The sequence below is a fragment of the Coturnix japonica genome, chromosome 14 (assembly GCF_054131305.1).
Source record: "Coturnix japonica strain WE chromosome 14, WE-NBRP24, whole genome shotgun sequence".
Taxonomy (NCBI): domain Eukaryota; kingdom Metazoa; phylum Chordata; class Aves; order Galliformes; family Phasianidae; genus Coturnix; species Coturnix japonica.
This window is the reverse complement of record NC_140676.1, coordinates 17063063-17085642: the sequence shown is the minus strand read 5'-3', so window position 1 is coordinate 17085642 and position 22580 is coordinate 17063063. Positions and strand designations below refer to the sequence as shown.

Below are 22580 nucleotides of genomic sequence, written 5' to 3'. Positions count from 1 at the left end.
TCAAAGGTTTTCCCAAAGATTAAGCTCACGTTTTCCCATGAAGAGGAAGGCACTATTCTCCACTTCTTTCCATTCCTGCTTCTTCCTGACTCACATTAGGGACAAAAGACTTATAATCATCCATGCAGAGGGGGAAAAAAAAAAAAACAAGCTGAGATTGAACAGTTTTAACTCCTTTTTAGGTCACTACATAAATACTTTTGTTGTAGCTAAGGAATGTACAAGAGCTTCTCTGAAACACAAAGACATCATTCCTTCATGCTGCCAAGAAATAACTGTTAACAACCAGGATCCCATTCCCTAGAAGTAAACGGGAAGAAACTCAGCTTCCCAACGTAGAGAAGCAGTTACCAGCAGCTCTGCCTCTCCTCGAAGGCAGCGATTTAAATCTGTCCAGCATTCACACCTAACACAGCAACTGAAGCCTGTACATCTCAAAAATAATCTGAGGGGATCAGATCTGCATCACATAGATACTGGAATCACTGTAAGATCTTGGGTACTGATAACGAACAAGTAAATCTCCAGCTTAGTTATTTTAACTCCTCAAATTATTCCTGTAGCAAGCTAAAGGTTAGGAGCACTTTCCAGTTTTGCTTTGACCTTTCTTGATCCAACATCTGTGTTTGAAAGGAGACTGGCTACATCTGTCCCTGGTGCAAAGGAAGCACACACTGAATAGCAAACCTGATTTTGCCTCTTCTTCTGCAGAATGAGCTGCTCTGTCTCATCTGTGATGGAGGAAAGTGGGATGTTTTAATACACCGACCTCTGCAGAACTGTTGGATTATGTAACAGGTCACACGATGCGAGGCAGGGCTGCATCCAAGTCATTCAGCAAAATAACAGAGATACCAAAAAATCCACATATACAAGAAACCACACATTAGCAGATGGAACAATACATTTTAAAATGCAAAGCACAGTTTAACTTTCCACAGAGCAAGATCTGCCTCATAGCAATATGTGAAACGCTCCAGGAGCAGGAGCTAGAGGAGGGATGCTCCATTTACTTCTGCAGTTCATGCTCATATAGCAGCACAGAACTTCTGTCTATAAGCTGCTAACTTCAGCTCACACATCTGCAGGTCAGGCCGCCATCAACCTGGCAGTCAGAAAACCTGTTTTCCAGAACACAGTGCTCTCCCAGTTATAGGGAAGAGAAGGAAATGATGTTTGTTGATGTTTGTTTTATGTTGCATTTTTGGCTATTCTTTCCCCCCCAATGCATTTCTCCAGCACAGTTCATCTTCTCCCTTGTCTTGACAGGCCTGTGACTGCAACGTGCCTCTATCCACCAAGTCTTTGCTAACCCCAAGAGCCCCACCAACACTTGCCACCTGTATGTAGGGCATGCCAGTAAAACCAGCTTTGCTCTTCCCACTGCTCAGTGCCAGCACATGCAGCTGCATCAGGACACGTCATAAATCAGATCCTTCTTTGGCCCAGGGCTTTGATCTCACATGGCCTACTGACACTGCTCAGATTATTTGTACAGAAATACACTTCCGAGGGCAGCTCCTCCACAGCATCAAATACCACTATGTAGAAAATCAAATTCAATTCAGTATGAACCAAGACTGATGCAAGGTTAACTGACCGGTACCCACACTGCGCAGCTGAGCCTGTCTCCATGACACATAAGTGATGCACACGAGGACAACTAAACACCAAAAACATCCAGCACGGATAAAAGAGCTTATTTTGGAGCTTTGGGGTTTAGCGGAGTCAGCCTTACAGCTTTAAATGCAGCCTGGAGCCCTCTTTCCCAAAGACTCCTCTATCTCCTGCAGCACAAACAGCAACTCAATTAGAGAAGCACATCTGGACTCTTCAAGTCGGTACAAAGGGGAGCTGACATAAAGTAAATGTGATCCTTTGTTTAGCATGAGGAAGAAAAACACTCCTGTTTGGACTCAGAAGTACCAGCACACTGTGGATACCTTACAGAGATAACACGACGGGAATGAAAACTAGAAGGGAGAGCAAGGATTTAGGATTCCACTGCAAAACAGAACAACTGCACACAAGTCAAGGCAAGATCTTGTGCGCCTGAGCAGTCCAAAGAACTCGCATGCAGCCTAATGAATACACCACGGAGTCTAAACTCACAGCTGAGGTTCTCTTCCAAGAACATTTAACTTAATTTTAGAGCTTTGTTGAGAATTTGTTTGAGAAGATGATGACCTAAAGCATTTTGTTCAGTTCTAGTTGCAATAATCTGCCTGAGTTCCAGCAAGAAGGTAGTTCTCTCCGTTCAGTATCATGGCACTCGTCAAGAGCCGTTCTACCTAACATGATGGCTGCATCAAGGAGTCTTTCATAAGTACTTCAGCCAAAGAAGACACATTTGGATGCACGGCTGTTTTACAAAGGTGTCTTTTAAAATACCTTATTGGAGAACAGACCAAAGCATTTACTCTGGATCAGGCCCTTCACTGCAGTGGACATGGGAAGAATGTCAGAACAGGGCAAGCAATCGTTTTCTGCCAGACTTAACACTGCTCAGGGATTTCCTAAACAAGAGGTGATACATTCATAGGCATTTTAGAGCAAGTTTGCATTTCTCAAAGGAAAAAAAAAAAAAAAAAAAGCTTTATTTAGTAATTTTCCATCTCTGAAAGGCAAGAGCTCTCAATTCACAAAGGAGGACAACAGTGTAATACTTAGGAAACCCACTGGGAACAATAAATCCACTCTTTTTTTGTCACACTGAGGACACTGAGAGAACAGCATCAGCAGGCAACGCATGCTCCACCTTCAGTGCCCACACAGCCAGCTCCAGGTTAGCACTTGCAAGGTGCTGGAGAATGAATGGGATAAATCATTCCTGCAGTTTATTGGCTGCCTAGAAAAGGCATAAAGAAAAAAAGGAGATAATGCTTTGCTGAAAAATCTGAATGTGGGTCACCAACAAACAGTTAGAATACAGATATTTACTCACTGTATATTGAAAAGCTCTGCAGTCTCCTGTACCTATTGAGACTAAACAAGAGACAAGATCCAAGCAGCACTTCATTCATTCATTCACTCCTTTCTGCTGTTCCTGTCTTGACCACTATTTCTAGAAGTTTAAAAGCTGTTTCTCTGCTATTTCTCTGCTCTATTCTCACAAGCTCCCTTTCTAGAATCCCAAACTGCCTTCCTTCTTAACTCCATACGGCTCAAGATCAAGGTCACTAAATAGATCCTGCTATGGCTAAAAATAGGAGCTCCACGAATCCAAGACCAATGCATACAGCTTTGCCCAAACCTATCTTGTGCTCCTAAGTGAGACCAGAAGCTGCTCTTGAGCACTACGTAACTTAGAGAGAAGTGCTGAAAAACTGCCAGTTGAAAATTAAATGAATTCCGTGTGGAAGCAAATCAATATTGTGTCTCAGTCTGATACAAGGCTCAGCATCCTTAAGAGATGGGAACTGTCCTGTTCGCTTCCAGAAGAAAATGCTGCATTGCTTCTCACTGTCATCACTGTCAAGGATACAGAAAAACTGAGCTGCATTGTAACCAATCTAAACACAACACAACAGAAGGAAATGAAGAATGCTCCTTGAAGGAAATGAGAACATTTCTACTCCTGTCATGTTTGACAACAAGCAGCAAAGCTCTTGGTACAGAACAGATACAGTCAAGGTACTCAAGTATCATTCACAACCCTTTTGCATAAAGGAACAGACACAAACTGAGTAAAGCTCAAGTACAACAGCCACAGGTGGCAGCACTTATATTGAGGGGGAATCCAAAGGTGAAGGTGATGTAAAGCATTATAAAACCTTATATGATGGGAACCAGTCAACAAATGAACCCTAAATACAGCAAAAATGGAGATAAAAAGGGACAAATACGTCAAGGTGCAGCACAAGATTTGAGTGTCCAGATGCTGCAGGCCTCAGGAAACGCTGCCCTATGACTCCTCTCATCCAGCCAGGTGGAAAGCGCCAGCATGAGCCACCAGCTGAGCCCACAGCTTGTGCAGCCTGGAAGCCAAGACACAAAGAAAGCAGAACTTATTCTACCATTGGCCAAGGCTGAACAGGATGTTACCTCCAAGTTAGGAGATTTCTAGTTCATTTCTGGAGTCTCTGAGGCCACCTCTCACAGGTGTAGAGCTGCTTAACAGAGCTTACACTGACAGTCCCCAGCTACAGACTCAAGAAACTCAGGATAACTCAACATGCGTGAAATAAATTGCTTATTTGGTGACTTTCTGGCTTAAAACAGATCCTGCAATATGAATTAATGTCATCATATTTGCATAAGAATAGAAATACAAAGTAATACGATATAAAACGTTAGAGTGCAAGTTAGCTAATTGCAACTGTGGCTGCTTAAAGCAAAGGAGAGAGGATGAAACAACATTAGGTTGCCTGCGAAAGGCTGCTTTAGGTAAACTATTTGAACACCCAGGCTAGAATGCCTCAAGCAGAAATTAACAATGAGAAGTACAAGGAGAGAAAGCACGCTGTCCTTGCTTGAAGCCATATTGAAGATCAACAGCACCCAGACAAACCCTGCGTGTTCCAGAGCTCCTTACTCTTTGTTCTCAGCCTGCGTTCCCTTTACTAACCCTGACCACTGCCTGCTCAAACAGCAAATTAAACCCACACAGCGTTTAATCTGCCTCTCTCAACTTAAACACAGTTCCTAGAATTACCAGAAAATACCAAATTCTCAGAACATCTCATAGAATCACAGAATGGCCTGGGTTGAAAAGGCCCACAATGTTCATCTTGTTTCAACCCCCTGCTGTGTGCAGGGCCACCAACCAGCAGCCCAGGCTGCCCAGAGCCACATCCAGCCTGGCCTTCAATGCCTCCAGGCATCCACAACCTCCTCTGGCAACACATTCCAGTGCACCACCACCCTCTGTGTAAAAAACTTCCTCCTAATTTCTAACCTAAACCTCCACTGTCTCAGTTTAAAACCATTCCCCCTTGTCCTATCACTGCCCACCCTTGTGAACAGCCATTCCCCGTCCTGTTTACACGCTCCCTTCAAGTACTGGAAGGCTACAATGAGCTCTCCCCAGAGCCTTCTCTAAGTTCAACAAGCCCAGTTCCCTCAACCTTTCCTCACAGGAGAGGTGCTCCAGCCCTCTGAGCCTCTTAGTGATCCTCCTCTGGACCAGCTCCAAGAGCTCCACATCCTTCCTGTACTGGGGGCCGCAGGCCTGGATGCAGCACTGCAAACAAGGCCTCACAAGGTTTCTGGCCTTCCCTATGTCAGCCCCTATTTCTATCATCTCCACTTATGCCAGTCATTAAACGCCACTTATAGCAACACAGCAGTTTCTTAACATTGCAAACACATGCATAACTTTAACGGGAGTAACGATACAGCTGGACCGCAATCGACCACAATCGGTAACTGCACGCAAACCAGTTCATTAGGAGGAGCTCTGCATGAATATGAAGGGAATTTAATATTTGCAAGTTGAACCTGCTAAATGAGCTCATTCTAGCTCACCTCCATCAAGCTCTTCAGGCATAAACCAGGCCAAAAAGACCAAAAATAAAACCCAGGAGCAGCCCATCAATATGGCGTTTGCTTTTTCAACCACTTTCAAGCTCTGGACTTATGGCATCTTTTCACATCTTCCCTATTCTCATCCATAACTCCCTCTATCCTCTTCTTACATCCTTCAACATGCATCTTAGTAAATGCATCTATTTGAGGTTTCCAAGCAAGCAAATGAGCTCCACGGAGAGCCTCCATGATCCCCACATCTACTCCAAACTAACGTAATTGACATAATGTGGGAAGTAGTAAATAACGACAGTACTTAGCTGCACCAAGCAGCACTTTGGCTTAATAGATTCATTAATGTATTATTTTATAACATGTACTGTTAAACAAGCCCATAGGAATTACAGCATTACAAGACTTGGGTTTTTTTTTCTTGATTCATAGCAGAACAGGGACATCACAACCTAATTATCCTCTATAAAAAGGTTCCACAATGCAAATTCATTTAGCCAGGCAGTATCTTGGACCCTGCTCCTCTTCATGCACACAGTTTGTAGATCTGTTCTTGTCCTTTCACATCTCCCCCCAACTTTTTTTAATATAAAAACACATTGATGTGACACGGAACACCAAGTTGATTCAAATACATGTTCCTCAGACAGGTCTGAGACTGCATCTGGTATATTGAAATCCCAACCCTCCTCCCAAGAGCAGATAGATAAAATGCTTCTTCATCCCTTTGAACACAGCTGCAAGGCAGAAACCCAGTATCCAGGAGACTGTGGGTTTTTTCCTTCTCTCCATCCAAACCACTGTCCTACCCTACAGCCTCCAACAGTGTAATGGGGGTCCTATTTACCCAGCAACACAGAGAAGGTGGTGATGCACTGGAACAGGTTGCCCAAGGAGGCTGTGGATGCCCCATCCCTGCAGGATTCAAGGCCAGGCTGGATGTGGCTCTGGGCAGCCTGGGCTGCTGGTTGGTGACCCTGCACACAGCAGGGGGATGGAGCTGGATGAGCACTGTGGGCCTTATCAACTCAGGCCATTCTATAACTCAACCCAGATCAGAGCCCACTGCTCAGTTCCTCCCCACGCATACAAACCTTGCTGCAGCCGAAACATGATACTGACATCTCAGTGCTGTTCTCCACTGCAATCTGAACAGGAACAGTGAAAAAAAAAAGTTTCACTCTCAAAATCTTCTAATTCTTAATGATAGCAGCTATCCACACCTTCTGACACCGCCTGATGAATCCTTCCCAGCTTCCAAAGTTATCATCTTTCTGCTCCAATGAGTTTGCGTCAACACTGAAGCGGTGACTTCAACCACACAGATGACCCAAAAAAGCTTCAAGCTTATCAAGAGAACATGAATCTTTAACAGTCTATCTTACTAGTGGATAAATACTCCCAGGCTGAAATTATTTTTAGATTTAATTAGACTGAATCTCCCCTAACGACAAAAGAAACAATGCAGCACACAACATGAGGGCTGAGGAAGTGAAAGCATTCAATACCAAGTAAGATTTTGATGAAGGCACATAAGAAATGGTTCAGCCAACGATCTCGACTTGAACAACCAGACGTTATTTTTTGATGCTGAGTTTTGACAACTCCCAACTTTAAGCAGCCAATCCTCCTCCACCAGACTGGAACTGCAGACTGTCCGTCCCAGTTCAGTGCCCAAGAAGACAATGGGAGAAACCTATCTGATGAACTAAGCCTCACCGCCCTGCCATGGTTTGAGGCCATTTATCCATGACAACCTGATCTACTGCAAAGTCAGTAAGACACAGATGGAAACAGAAGAGAAAACAGCTGCAATTATCTTATTTTCTACAGGGCAATTATTACTGCTCCCAGACAAAAGCCTCCTACCCCAAAAAAAAAAACTCCATTGACACAGCTTTGCGTATCAGATGTTTATTTTTCATGTATGCAAGCAAGTAGATGAAACATAGATTAAAATAAAATAGCTGATTGCATAGTGTTGTTTCAGTTGACAGAACCAAGGCAAGCTGAAGGCAAGTAGAGGTGGGTGCTCCATTAGATCCAACAGGATGACGACAAGTGGGAGCAGCCATCAGAAGATGCCATTCAGCAGGAGCACCAAGGAACTGCTTGGTGTAGGCAGCCAAGGAACACTAAGCAAGTCCTGCCACGTAAGATGTGGCCATTGTAAAGGATCCCATTGGACACGAGTCAAAAACATACTGCAATAAACGCATGTGTCCTGTGATGCAAATGGGAATGCCATCTGTAAGATGCACGGAGCAATCCTTCCACTCCACTGAGCTTTGGGCCGGCCCCAACTGGAACTGCGGCCAGTTCGACTCATCACATTCCTGAAAACGTGACTGAAAAGCATCAGAAACACTAAGGAAAAATCCAACTTACACAGAATGACCGTGACAACCGACCTAACACAGGAAATAAACGCTGATGGAAAGGGAACACTCCGAACTGTATGGATGTAAGGAATAAAACGCCAGAAGAGGTTTAGGTTCACAGCTAAAAGACCTTTCCAGTTAAAAATAAGCAGAATCTGTTTATCCAGCCTTCATCTTAAGAGGTTCCCCAATAGGAATAGTGCCTCCAGCACTTGGAGCTGAGCAGTTTCCACACTGGTTTTACAACCGAAGGATGAATCACAGGCTACCATTGTCCTTTACAATGCAAGGGTTTTTTACGATCTAAACGAGTGCTTACAGCAAAAGAAACAGCTCATTGTGAAGGAGAGAATGCACCTCATTCATGAGCGTAACAAGTCGTCTTCCTGAAGGACTCTGTTGCAAGGCCAGTTAATGCTCGCAGTGTACTCCAGCACTTAGCAGCACTTCCACTTGGATTGCTCCTTGACATAATTAAAGCTATTGTTTGAAGTGCCAGTACCAGCAGTTGACGCCTCGTTTACCTGTTAGCAGAGATCTGGAAGAGTTCGATGCGATTTTCAAGCGTATACATCTTAGTCATCTTGCTTGTATTTAAGTTTCCTATGCGGGAGTTGTAGGAGGAAGGAGAATAGAAACGGTGGGGAGAAGAACAGAACTTTGAACATTTTCCTCGATGCTCAGCCCACACTCACGCTCCATAAATGCTGTATGAAACCATCTCTTAGTTTTATCTGGGGACCGCTAAAATCACATCAGAATACCAGAAAGCAATCAGTGCAAAATGGCTGCAAAGCTGCAGCCAGAAACAGCATTCACAATGTAAAAAAAAGCATGATTTGAACAATTTTGTCCTTCAGACAAGACACGAAAACCTGCTTTTAAGTGCACGCTGCCAGACCAGAGCTCTGAAATGGAAGAACTGGGAGAAGCGATAATAATTTAGACTGTGTATTGCTGTGCTAAAGGCTGCAAATTTAACAGGAGCAGCTGGAGTAGATAGTTGAGCTATCAGCAGAGATACAGCCATGCTCCTTTAAAACCAAACCCTACGAGGTGCAAGTATCCTGAAGTCTTGGTTTTGAAGGAAGCAGCTGCCAAGGTCAAAAACCAGCAACCAGGGAAGACACGGTGTTCACCACCAAAGAGTCAAGCCAAGCACCCTTCCATAAGGAGAACACTGTTCTGAAGTGGTGACTCTCCAACTAACACCAGTTGGAAACTAAAGGTTTATACAGACCCTCCTGACAGACTGATTCTTGCCAGCTGCTCCTCCTGGTGCTTCCTTGCCTCTCTTCTAAGCCTCCTTTCCTCTTGTCAGAAGAAAAAAGGCACTTTGGCCTTTGCTGCATATTGCTGGCTGAGCAGTCCACAACCTGCAGCTTCAACAGGTATGTAACCCAGTGGTGCTGTAAGTAGAACAACCCCTGCCATATTATCTTTCACTACGGTGATGACCACGTATCAATAACACATCATGGGATTCTTGGGTGTACATTTGGGGTTACTGCTCCCCACACCTTCAAAGCACACCCCTGGCAATGTTTAGATAGTTCCCACTGACAGATTTGCACATACCTTTTCAAGTTCAATTACTTTCAGAACAGCTTACCAGGAGTACCTATAACTCAGAAAACAGCTGTACTTATTCTTCACATCAAAGCAAAAGCAGAGTTGATTCAGGAAGCATCTCACTGGCCACTAGTTGCAGAAAAATCAGCTCCTCTGTAGCTGAGCCTTTAAACTTGCTTCTCTGCTATGACAGCACTTAATGGAGAGCAGAAATTCAGCTGCAGCAATGCACCTTTTTCAGAAGGATCTCTGCCTTTGGAATGCTCCAGATTAAATTCTCACTTGTGTATATTCCAGATGCTCAGAGTCTCCCCTAGCATTTATTGCTGGGACAACCCCAGTTAACCACATAAAAATTAATGAGCTCTCAGAAAACTCCTGGGGTCTGTAATCTCATCTCATACCACAACCTGCTACTGCTAGGTTACCCTCATGGCAGCAGTGGAAACCAAGAATGAAGCAGAGGAAGGCTAAGACCTTCCAACTACCCCCAGAACGTATTCAACTGTTGAGCTTAAGACACAGAACTAGTGTTAAAACCCAAGTGTCTGCACTGCCTATCAAGCAGCTAGTTAGCATCTTCATACCAGCTGCCTGCATTTGACACCTTGCTTGCTAGTTCAACACATGAGCAGCTTCAAGCACACAACCTATTTAACTCCCGTCACCTTACTTCACCCAAATACCATGGGAAACACAACGTGGGCAGATTAACCCTGCTGACCCCATGCTGCAGTAGCGCACACTGCATCAATGCAGAAGCAGACTTTGTAGTCACAGCAATCCAACTGGCCACTGACCATCTGCCCAGCCCTCTGGTGCTCCTTAGGAAAGGCCTTCACAATACAGAAAGCCCACAGGTTTTTTCCATGCAGCAACATGGGTGCTTGGTTAGCAGTCACTGGTTTCAGACTGCAAAACGCACAAGTACTGAGGAAATAAATCCAATCTGGGATCTTTGGGTTGTTATTTCTTACATCTATGTCTGCTATCACAGGGCTGAAGGCCTCAGTGCTTCTTTCCTGCAGCAAAGGGTCAAAGCCTTTCACGCTGCAAAGCAAAACCCACCTCAAGAGGAGGAAAGACCAAGACAGCACGATAACTAGACAGCAGAGAGGAAAGGGAGAGGTGAGAGGATGAAGTGACCACAAGCCAGCGGCAATAGGAACATATGCAAGGTGTGGTTCCTTTGCAGGTAAGGTTTCCTCAACGCACACAAACCTTGCAGCTGAGCTTCTGCCCTTGCCTTGCTCTACTGGCACACAGGGGACCCGGGGCAGCTCAGGAGCCCCCCACCCCTCCTTCATGGCCACCTCAAAGCTCACAGAGCAACGAGGAGCTGGCACAGAGCTCCGACAGCCCCCGACCGCCATGCAAACTCATCGGGGAGGAGGCACAGGCGCCACATTTAGCTCACACTCTCCTATAAAGCACAGAGAAGGGTGGTTTCTTTTTCTTCTTTTTTTATGCCTCCCCTCTTTTCCGCTCCTATCACAGCACCTCCTTTAGTTGCTAAGGAACTACGACTTTATTGCATTATAAATCACCGAAGGCAACTCGGCAGATGCGGGTTCAGTGGGCGGGAGATGGTCGCTCTGCCGGGCTCCAAGCACCGGGGAACGGCGGAAAGGGGCGGGGGGGGGGGGGGGGCGGCTTCAACCCCCCACCCCACAGCGGGACCCCCCCATTCCCCCCCAAACCCCCTCGTACGGCCTCACACCCCCCCCCCCGCCATGACCCTCGTCCCCCGCCGTAGCCGCCCCCACAGTAACGGCGGCCCCATGGCAACGCGCCCCCTCCCCCCTCCGCTCCGCTCCCCTCACGCCGCCCTCACCGTTCTGCGCGGCGGAGGGAGCCGGCAGCAGCGCGGCCGTCAGCAGCAGCAGGGAGAAGGCGGCGGGGAGCGGGCCGGAGCGAGGCATCCTCCCGGCTGAGGAGGGGAGCGAGGCGGGAGGGAGGGAGGGAAGGGAGGAAGGAGGGCGGCGAAGCGGCTCCGGCTCCGTCCTTCTCCGCCGACCTCCTACCGCAGCGCAGCGCCGGCTCCCGCGACGCCACCGGTGGATCTCGCGAGAGTTGGGCGGGGCGGCCCCGCTGCTCTGGGCGGAGATGGAGGGGTCACGTGACGTGCGCGGCGCGGGCTTTGCGTTTTCACCTCAGGCGCCATCTTGTGCCCGCTTCGAGGTGGGCCTGGCGGTGCCATAGGGGTGCTGAGAGCAAATACCATCCTCAGGTCGTGCATCCGTGCACAGTTCCAGTCTCTTTACTTGTGTCTTATCCTTGGAGGTGTTCAAGACCAGGTTGGACAGGGCCCTGGGCAACCTGATCTAGTAAATGTGTATGTTTGGTGGCCCTGCTAGGCAGGGGGGTTGGAACTACATGATCCTTGAGGTCCCTTCCAACCCGGGTAATTCTGTGATTCTGTGTGATTCTGTGATTCTGTCTCTTTACTTGTTTCAGTCTCTTTACTTGTGTCCCAGCAAACACAGGGCTGAGGCTGAGGTGATACTCCTGAAATCAGTTTTCCATGACCCAACTAAAACCTCACTTTTATTCTTCATTCTCTACAAATAGCAGATACACAGGAAGGCAGGCCAGGAGCAGCATCAACCAATAAGTTTTCCCTCAAGGAATAAGTTTAAACACAACTATCACTTACCTACAAGGAATAAGTTGAAACACAACTATCGCTTACCCACAAGGAATAAGTTTAAGCACAACCATAGCTTACCAACAGGTCTTCCCTCCCCATCCCCCCCCCCCCCCCCCCCAACATCCCACATTGGATTTTGGATTTCTGTGTGGAATTTACCCAGTGAAAGTATTGCATTTCTTATATTATCAGTGTGAAATGGTGCAGTAGGTAATAAACAGGTGAAAATGCTGAGAGATTCCCTCACGTGGATAGCCTCATAATGCAGAGGTTTGGAGCAAGAAACTATGTGTAATTAGGACCTACCAGCACAGAAGAGCATTTGTTGATAAATATTTTAGAAAGTAAAATAACATTGTGGGGATTTATTCTGGTTTGTTTGTGGGTTTTTTTTTTTCCCAAATAAAGGACCCTGCCCCTCTGATTACACAGACTGGAAGCTGAAGCCACAAGAAGTGAATGCATTTGCCTCAGGTTAGCAGTGAAATCGACTGCGGAGAGAGCTCAAAAATTCCCTCCCGGTTCACTGGACCTGCCAGTTGTCCCTAAAAATAGTCAACGTGGTCCCACCTCGAGGTTTGTTTGGTGAGCTGTGAGTAGGTCACCCCGGTTTCCTCTATTTCCCAATCTGATTTGGGGTCAGATAGACTAGTTATGTACCATGTTGGTAACCCCAACTGACTGTAACCCTGATTTAGGTGACATAAAAGCGGATTTTGGACTGTTATCCCTCCTGGGGTGGCATTGACAGTCGGGGTTGACTGCTGAGTGGTTTAACATGTATCCAAGGTAGGGAGATTTGCAGGAAACTGAAAAAAAAAAAAAAATCAGTGGCACAGGAACACATTGGGAATTAAAACAAAGAAAGAAGGAAATCACTCAAAAGTGTATCTTCTGCTTTGTGCTGAGTCCTCTTTTCCTACTCCAGAGAGCTCTGCAGGCTCAGATCTCCTAGAATAGCTGTCCAAAGATTGCCCAGCCTTCTCTCCCAGCCAGAGAAGGGCCCTGGGAGGACACTAATACAATCAGAAGCTGTTTTCTCTTTCCAGGGAAAACTTCCCTGCTGTTAAACCCTATTAATATAGCTTGTTTCATGAGGGTGCAGCCGCTTGATTTTGCATCCCTGAGTACTTTGCTTGGTTAATTCTCAGGAAATAAAATGAGAGTGCTTTCCTTGTTGGTGTGACTCGAGGATCAGGCACACCTTTTACATGGAAACCCTGCAACTCCTTTAAAGCTGACAAAAGCACTGCTCCGACACTTCAGGTAAGCTTCCATTCTGCTGAGCTCACAGGAGAGAAACGTTGGGGCTGTTGGCAGTCCTGGCTCTCTAAAGGTGCCATGATACTAAACTCACTCTACATCAGATGTTCCACTGTGCTGCGTATCCTGCACTTGAGTGCTTCCATGCTGCATTTCCATGACTCACTATCCTTGCCAGCTGAATCATCCACGACACTACTATTTGTTTTCTTGCCATGGTACAGAAACATCCTCTTTTCTCCCTTTGTTTGTTTTTCTGTGCAACAATTCTGACAGTAGCACTGGAAAACCAGAAGGAATAAGCAAAAAGAACCAGAAAGCAAAATTTCCACATGATGCTTCCCTTCCCTCTGCTTTCTGCATGCTGTTTTTCCTGCTCCGGAGGATTTTGCTATAACTCTCATTTTTGCAAACACCCACTTGGTATTAGGCCTTACCTACACCCGAGTGTTTTCCAAGTTTGGAACCAGTCAGCGATGTACTTGCCTCTGAGCATGGTTTGTATCTGCACAGTAATACTTGTTTCGTAACCATGGCAGCTCACAGTGAGTCATGCTGCCAGAGGCCTGGGCAGAAGTTAGCAGGAGGCTTCAGCACGCTGTTGTTTCCTTCCATCTTCTCCCCACAATTGTGTAACTCATCTGTTTTTTTGCTCGAGACAGAAGTGCTGTGAGCATGTAACACCAGAAACCAAAGCAGAAGATATCCATGACTGGTGACAAGATCACAATGCTGACCAATTCAAACTCTTCAGGAATCTCTTAGGGAACTTAACCAGAGTTACTGCAATCCTCAATGTACATGGACATGTATATACTCAGTATCTCAGGTATGCAGCATGACTAGCATGGAATGAAAAGCTGTTTTTTCTCTGTGCACAAGTATATCCTCTTTTACCGGGTCGCATACAACTTATAGTGGAGTTGTATAGAAAAATAGTTAGCCAGCACTGGGTTAACTAGGTTGATGGTAAGGGAAGTGTTCTACTGCAAAGGGAAGGATTCCACCAGACTGAGTTGTTACAACAGGCCTATAACTAGTGGTGTTCTGTGTGGGTTGGGGCTAGATTTGTTCTTGTTCTACATCTTCATCAGTGACCTGGGTAAGAGGATAGAGTCCAAGTCTGCTGATATGAAGCTGAGAGAAGTGTTTGACATACCAGGAGGAGGTGCTGCCATTCAACAAGTCCTGGACAGACTAGAGAGTTGGGCAGGGAGGAACCTGATGAGGTTCAACAAAAGCAAACGTAGAGTCTTGCAGCGAGGGAGGAATAACCACAGGCATCAGTACAGGTTAGGGGCTGGCCTGCAGGAAGGGAGCTTTGAGAAGGACCTGAGTGTCCTGGTGGACAACAGGCTGATCATGAGTCAACAGTGTGCCCTTGTGGCCAAAAAGGCCTATGGTGTCCTGGCGTGCATCAAGAAAAGATCAGCCAGCAGGTTGAGAAAGGTGATCTTCTCCTCTACTCTGCCCTGGTAAGGCCTCATCTGGAGTACTGTGTCCAGTTCTGGGCTCCCCAGTTCCAAAAGAAACAGGGAGCTGTTTGAGAGTCCAGCAGAGGGACACAAAGATGAGTAAGGGCCTGGAGCATCTCCTGTATGAGGAAAGGCTGAGAGACCTGAGACTATTCAACCTGGAGAAAACTGAGGATCTCATAACTGTTTATAAATATCTAAAGTGCAGGAGTCATACTGACGGGGATGGACCCTTGGTGGCAGGCAGCAATAGAACAAGGGGCAGAAACTGGAACACAGAAAGTTCCATGCTAACACAGGGAAGGACTTGTTTACTGTCAGAGTGACAGAGCACTGGAAGAGGCTGCCCAGAGAGGTGGTGGAGTCTCCTTGTGATATTTAAGACATGTCTGGACGCCTACCTGTGCAACCTGCTGAAAGGAAGCTGCTTTAGTTTGGGGTTGGACTCAGTGATCTCTAGAAGTCCTTTCCAACCCCTATAGTTCTGTGAATCTGTAATACAATGGCTTATAGGTGATGATTTTATTGATGTTTTTTCTTGCTTGTGTGGGCATAGTGATTCCTAACCTTGTGAACAGCAAGGGGAGCTCAGGCTTATTGAAGTTCCCAAACATTAACTCAAACTCCTTGCATTTCCCCTTTCTCTCAAGACCCATCTTTTCACCCAGCATTTTGGTTATTCTGAGACTTCAGCAAAAGCAGGACTGCAAAAAAAAATCAGATTCAAAGCAAACAAAGAGGAAGAAAAATCAGCAGTTCCTGTGCTTTACAGAACAGCAGGGAAGGGTTGTCTTTGTGCGTGTGCACGTGTGTCATCTTGGAGCTGTCGTCTTGCAACTGGGAGTGTTTAAGACATCCTGTTATTTTGATGTATTTATTGATACACTTTGGCACTTGAAGAAAGCTTTGCCTCTGGAAGGCTCACTCACAGTCACCTTCTTTGGAATCTATTATTGGAAAGTTGAAAATGTAGGGTAGAGCATGAAATGCTCAATGACGTCTAGCAGCAAAACTCAGCCTCTGCAGCTGTTGTCAGGGCTGAGAAACACTGAATAACGCTGGTTAAGACTTTGACATGCCAGCGAAAGCACAGATCTATGCTTCAGCTGGCTCAAATCAGCTTGTAGACACGCACAGAATGCCTCCGCCTTGCAAGACCGCATTAAGTGCATGATCACACTGCGTTTGCATTGTATGTGCAGAGATGAATGAGCAAACACAATGCAGCATGTGTGTATGCTTATGTGTTACATAAGGCTGGCCAGACTCAAACTCAGCTGCTGGCCCTCAGGAGTTGTTTCTTGCCTTACAGAATCCTAAGTAGCTCTGGCCCTTAGGTCATGCATGCATCATGCTCATCTCCCTAAAGGCAGGTGGGGAATACTGTTAATCTAATGAGATAACAGAACACCGGCTCCTCCCTGGGCTGTTCAGGAGAGCCATCAGGACAGAGGTGACACCCATCCCTTTGAGTCACCAGGAAGATTCTCTGGCAGTCCTTACAGATGCCCTTTCTGCCTAAGGGTATGGGACTGCTGGCTAGGATTCATCCTACACACACTCCAGAGTGGGTGTAGAAGCAAGTGTCTATATTGGGAACACAGGCTCAGCATCATTGCTGGCTGGGCATGAGGACATGGAGCTGCAGGACTGAGCTGCTGGATGCAGCAACTCCTGCTGCCAGCAATCTAAGATTATGGTGAGGAAATGCCAATAGGGAGAAGAAAAAAGAGAGAGAAAAAGAAGAAACCCAGGTGATTTTGTGCAAAGAAATCTAAGAAAATGACAGAGAAGCAAGAAGCAGCAGGAAAGGAGGTGGGAGGAAAAAAAAAGAAGATTGAACTAAAGAAGTGGCGCTCTGAACTATGAGAGAGAGAGAGGAAAAGCTTGTAAAACCAGAGACAAGCTTGTAAAATCATTTTCTGAGGAAAGAAGGAAGACTTCAGGCTAGCAGTGAGAAAGGAATATAGATGTACTTTCTTACTTTGCAGAAAGGTGGCTTTCCACATCTCAGCTCCACTGGGTAATGGCAGTTTGGTTATTTCTAGCCACCCTCCCATCCTCCTACATGCTCAAATGTTCCCGTCAGAAATGGTCAAAGTGTTTGAACTGATTTTTTTTTTCCTAAGGAGAAATGTCCTTTCAAACAAAACAAGCGTTGTGACAGAAAAGGTAATTCCAGAGAGAACAATTCACAATGAGAGTGAGAAAAACAAATCCAAGGAGAAATCCCAGCATACTTGATTTCATCAGTCTGAAATCTGCCTTCTAATTTTCTGCAGGAAAGACATAAAACAAAGAGGAATGAAGATGATTTTTCCCCTCTCCCTGACCCAACCCTGAAGTTATTCATTTCAATCGCAGTCCAGCTCAGCCATGCAGTAATGCTTTCTCCACCCAATCTTTTAGGAGACCGGGTCCAACAGATTTAGGTTTCCAGATGCAGATACACAAGGGCTATTCCCTGCCCTTGTTATCCTCAGGAAAGGGGTAACGTTATCCTCCTGCTCTCATCTGGAGCAGCTCCATCCAGCCGCAGGCAGGATACATGTGGCTGTCCCCAGCTCACCCCCACAAGCTGTGGGTTACAGCAGGAAGCCTCTGAGAAGGCACAAAGGAAAAAGCTGAACATCTGGAGCTATCAGCAGGATGCAGAGGTGATTTCGTGGGTGATGTCATCAGAAGTAGACGGCAGGTGGCACCCATGGATTAGCGCAGGGCTCGCTCTGGGTGCGCTAGTGGTTGCAATGCAGGGGTTGCTGCACACAGTGCTGACCTGGGGTACGCAGTCTTTGGGGCTATTCCTTTTACATTTTGCTAGCCTAGGGAGCAAGGGCTCGAGGCCAAAATGCCCAGGATGCACACAGGAAGCAGGGCTGTTGTACTATGGAGCAGTAAGTGCGCTGCTTCCTTGGGCATGGGAAGCAAGGGGTCAGGAATGTGGCTGGCAGGAAAGGGACCAGCCCTAAGGTACCCAAACAAGGAAAGCAGGAGGCAGACGAGAGTCTGAGTCACCATCTGTGGTTGCAGTGACAAGGTTGGCTTGTGCTCAAGCTGAGACATCAGCCCACAGGTCAGGAGCAAGAATGCTGAGGGTAACAGATGCTCAGATTAGATGCAGCTTAGATGCAGCCTGGTGACCCCTGCTCAGGCCCGTAAAAGCACAGCACACAAAATCACAGCAGACCTTGGACAAGAAAATCAGTTTGGGTCAGCATTCAGGTCAACGCAGCCCATATGCATTATGAGCACAGCTGGGGCTGAACCTGAAGACCAGCACTTGCATAGATCAAGCAAGGAACAAGGGCACTGGGCTGGCCTTAAATTGGTTTCTGGGCCATTGGCAGGTGTGGATCCTGGGGGAGTCTGTTCAGCACTCTGACATGCTGACACTTTGTGTTCCTCAAGAAGTAGGAACTCTTAACACATCCCCAAAACACAGCATTGAGGGTCTCTGCAGTGCACCTTCATATCAGGGCTATAGTTAGCTGTGGGCTCTCACCAGCTCCCCATAACATATGGTGCCTCCTAAAGCAGTGCTCATGGGTGCTTAGGCCAGGTTTTGGGGGGGTGGAGCAGAAGGCAGCCCAATGACCCCAATGACATCAATGAGCACCATGCTATCATGGCTCAGCATCGACTGCAGTCCTCGTGCTGTCTGCCTGGGGTCCCAGTGGCACACGGCCAGCCAACCAGGCAGAAACACTGATCCATTTGACTAAATGCCTATAATTAAAATGAAATGAAGACAATAAAGCTTGGATCATTTGAGGGCCAGAGGAGGGAATGAGCTGGCCAGGAGTTCATTACAGCACTTGCAAACAACAGCCCATGGCTGCACAGACTGCTCACATGATGGACACTACACGTGTCCGTGGGATTTATTTTATTTATCATACATTATGCTTATATTCCATCCTCTGCTGGTCAACCTTTATCAGTTAAATTAAGATTAAATGTGTTAGCCTGTCCTTACATTATGGTAAATGATATAATTAGCTCAGCTCAACCTGTTTTCCTAGTCCAGCGTGATATAGGAGGTCAGATAAACATGTGGTGCTTTCTAGCCTTAATGGCTAAAACGTCCCCCAAATACACCTTTCAATGGACTCACTGTCTGCTGCAAGGGGCCGCTTCCCATGGACTCCTTCCCACATAGTTGGGAGCTCAATATCCCCATCCTTGGATTCATCTGGTAAAATTCCACAGCATCCTCGGGGCAGAGAAAAGGGGCATTTTCACACCATGCTTGGATGTTTTTCCCTCAGAACTGGAAAAGGAAGGCACGGGGCAGCACATCTCCATGCGATGTATAGGATCACGGGGCCGTGATTCACAGCCAAGCAGCCTGAAAACCTTCCAGAAAGGTGCACTAAGGAAGCTGTGGCAGAGAGCTGTCAAAAGCTTTTCGTTACAGATACAAAAAGAAAAGCAATTTCTGCTGAAGGATTTTCGTATTAAAAGGAGAAAATGAACAATAGGGGATGGCACTGAGTGACCATGGGTTTGCCTGGATATCTTCAGTATCTTGACTCCAGAAGCTCAGAGGAGTGTCAATAGAGGAGATTTAATTGATGACAAATATTATGGCTGGTACAGAATTAGAGGCACTCCAGACTGTGCAGGGAGGACTTTTATAGCAGCTAACAGATGAGCATTGTGAAAGATGACTATGATTCTTTGGGCATTTCTGGGTTAGATTGCAGTAAAATTGCAGCGAAAAGCAATTTTGCTTTAATCAACTATATAACAAAGCCCCAACATAGTGAAGAGCAGAAGGCATCAGAAGATAGGAAATTGTCAGCATTGCTGGAGCTAAAAGATAAGATTGTACTCCCCACAGCTACACTAAAAGAGGATAAATTATCCATAGGGGCAATTCAGAAAGAAAATAATGTACAATTAAAGTTGTTTGAATTACAGTTTTAGGGAAGCACGGGAGGAGGAAAAAGCCAGTTTCAGTGGAAAATCTGAAACTTCCTTCCCATTTGCTTTGAGAAAGCAGAACTCCTTTTGGGGAGAAGAAAAAAGGAGATGATTAACAGGGCAGGGCAAACCCTAAACAGTAAAGGATGTGTTAGAAGGGGCCTTGTAGGAACCTTATAGGAACAGTCTCCAGGAAAGTAAGTAAGTAAGTAAGTAAGCCAGGTAGTGCAGAGGGTCATGGTTGTCTTGGGTTTGTGATGACATCTGCCCTACTTTGGGCTCGACTTGAGCACGGGCCAAATTAGACCACGGGCTAAAGGTTAAATAATAAGAAAAGCTGCTAGAGGAGTGTGGTTGCATGAGCTCAAATAACTGCCCTGAGGCTACCTGTCACTTTTGTCAGGGCAGCTTGTGTTGGGCTGAATTAGGTTGGGTTGGATTCCTTTGGGCAGATCCTCACCATGTCCTCAGGTGAGGATGAGGGACTCTGTGCTGCAGACCTCCCCTGAATCTCCATGGGCCATCAGGCTGCTGTTAAAGCATGGGAGAATGGCTGTATTTTGGGGTTCATCATCAGGTTTTATGGCTTTGTGAGCAGGAATCTCCTGCTTTCTTGTAGGACCATTCCTAAGCAGGTGGTGAGGATATCTGGAGCAAGTAGGTGTCTCCCATTCTGCAAAAGCCCTTAAAAAGCCAACGGCTCCTCTTGACTTCCCACCAGGCAGCTGCCAGGGGACCCAGCTCCAAGCAGATGGTGATGGGAGGACTGCGAGGTGGTAGCGGTGCGAATACGGCATCTTGTGCGTGATGCACTTGGGACAGCTGGGATGTATAAGCCAAAAGCAGCAGCCCCAGCCGAGCTTCATGGTGATTTCTGCAGTTGCCATGCTTCTTTCCTTGCTGGCAGCTGCCTTGGAGGAAGAGGAGGAGGAGGAGAATGCTGAGATGGAGGAGCTGCTTTGGGAAGGGCTTTTCTTGGAAAAGCTCTTCTGTGCAGTGCAGGATGGGTTCCAAACGTGTGGGTGAGGCTGGAAATGTGGCGCACCAGCTCTGCTTCCCCAAATCAGCTGCTCTGTGAGCAACAGGATGAGGTTATTCCCTCCCAGCTCTTTATTTTCCTTCAGATCATCCCAATCCCACTGCTGTTTGTCTGTCCACGTTCTAACAGTGGGCGTGCAGGTCCAATACCTAATGGCCAGGGCAAACCTCTTTTGTTCTTAGGGCATGATGCCCTTTTGAAGTTGCTTTACAGCTCTAAGGATTCTATGATATCTTCTGAAGATCTGCTCTTGGGGTTGGCCCAAGTGTCCCCACCCGGGACACGGTGACCCCATCCTGAAGTGCTGCACTGCACTTGGGCACTACCCAGCTCTTCATTCTGCTTGCTCTCTCATGCACAAATTCACTTTGTGGTTTCCAGAGTCGAGAGAAAAAAAAAATCAATCGATAAGGAATGGCTTTAGATATAAAAATGATTCCTATAAATCATGAATTGACCGAAAGCCACGCTGACAGTGACTTTGTTGCTGAGGAATAGAAAAGCCTTGTGACTTTCCTCTGTAAGAAAATATTCCATCTCCACACTGCTAGCATCCCGCTGGGCGTTTCTGGTGTGTGTGCCTGCATCTGGAGTCCATCACTGGGCCTTGTGCTTATGAATGACTGCTGTGTTTTGCAAAAAGAGAAAGAAAAACTGCTGAGCCGTCTAAAGCAGCCACCTACCACGTGCTCAGACCCCAGACATCTGTGCCCAGTCGGCGGTGAGTGACTCACTGTCCCCAACCCCAGGATGGCCACATCCAAAGTCTGTTTGCTCTGTTCCTCCTAAGCGAGCAGGGCTGAGGTTGTCTCTGATGCAGCAAAAAGTCAGACATCGCTTGTATCCGAGGCACGTGTCTCCTTGGAGCAGCTCATTGCTCTGCTGAGGTTCAAAGTCTCCAACCCCCCTTCCTGCCCTCCATCATTTGATTTTTGCTGTCGGGATGCTACTTGCATAGATGGGAGCTCTGGGGAGCCAGAGCTATTTTCCATATGTCCAAAGGCCCTGCAGTGCGGTATCTGCAGGATGTAAGTTACCTCTGTGTGGGTATGGCTGATGTTTGGGTTAAAATCACTCCGAAATGGACAATCTGGGCAGCATCTGGGGGATAGAATCCTGCACATAGGCAAACAGGATTATCCCCTGTTCTCCCGCCTCATATTCAATATATTACAAATACATATCATGAATATGTATGTACCCCCAAACCTCAGCCCATCCCTCCTCCATCAAATCCTGGCTGAGCGTGAAATTAAACTTGCAAATTGCAGCTTTTTCTTTGCCTCGCCGTGTCTTTGTTCTTGTCAGCTTCATTATAATGCACATTTCTCATGCACACACCTTGGGTATCGCAGGGCGTAGGGAAGGAAAATTAGCCAGAAAGAATCATTTGGGACAGAGAGCATCCACTATTCAAATTCCTCCCTGGAAGCCCTTTCATTGTTAATTATGACCAGGTTTGCAAGAAGCTTCAATTTTCATTTTTAAGCTGGTTTTGATGTTCAAAAATCTACTTTTGTTTCAAAGGACATCTTACTTTCTTTGGCTTTTTTTTTCATGTTTAACACTAAAAATTGCTGGTGCTTGGAAGCTGAGAGTCTGCACCTTTATGGGGGGAGCCTGTGCCAAACCCTGTGTGCTCCTCCTGCATCTTAAGGCTGCAGGGCTTCCTTGTGGTGCTGCTGGAGGATCAGGGACCCAGCTCATGCACAAAGATCCCATACATTGATCTCATGATTTACTTGCAAGCTTCAAAAGTGTATTTACTTCATCCCTGATTGTTCCTATTGCCATCA

General features: G+C 46.5%; 1 protein-coding gene across 1 annotated transcript in view; it reads right to left on the bottom strand.

Annotated features, from left to right (window-relative positions):
• Positions 1-11670, bottom strand: part of NPTN (neuroplastin) — a 44911-nt gene extending 33241 nt beyond the window's left edge. The window contains exons 1-2 of the mRNA XM_085514913.1: positions 11584-11670; positions 11266-11527 (exon numbers count right to left, since the gene is read on the bottom strand). Of these exons, the coding sequence (XP_085371039.1) occupies positions 11266-11527; positions 11584-11670 (349 nt within the window). The remainder of the gene's footprint in view (positions 1-11265; positions 11528-11583) is intronic.
• Positions 11671-22580: the final 10910 nt, after the last annotated feature.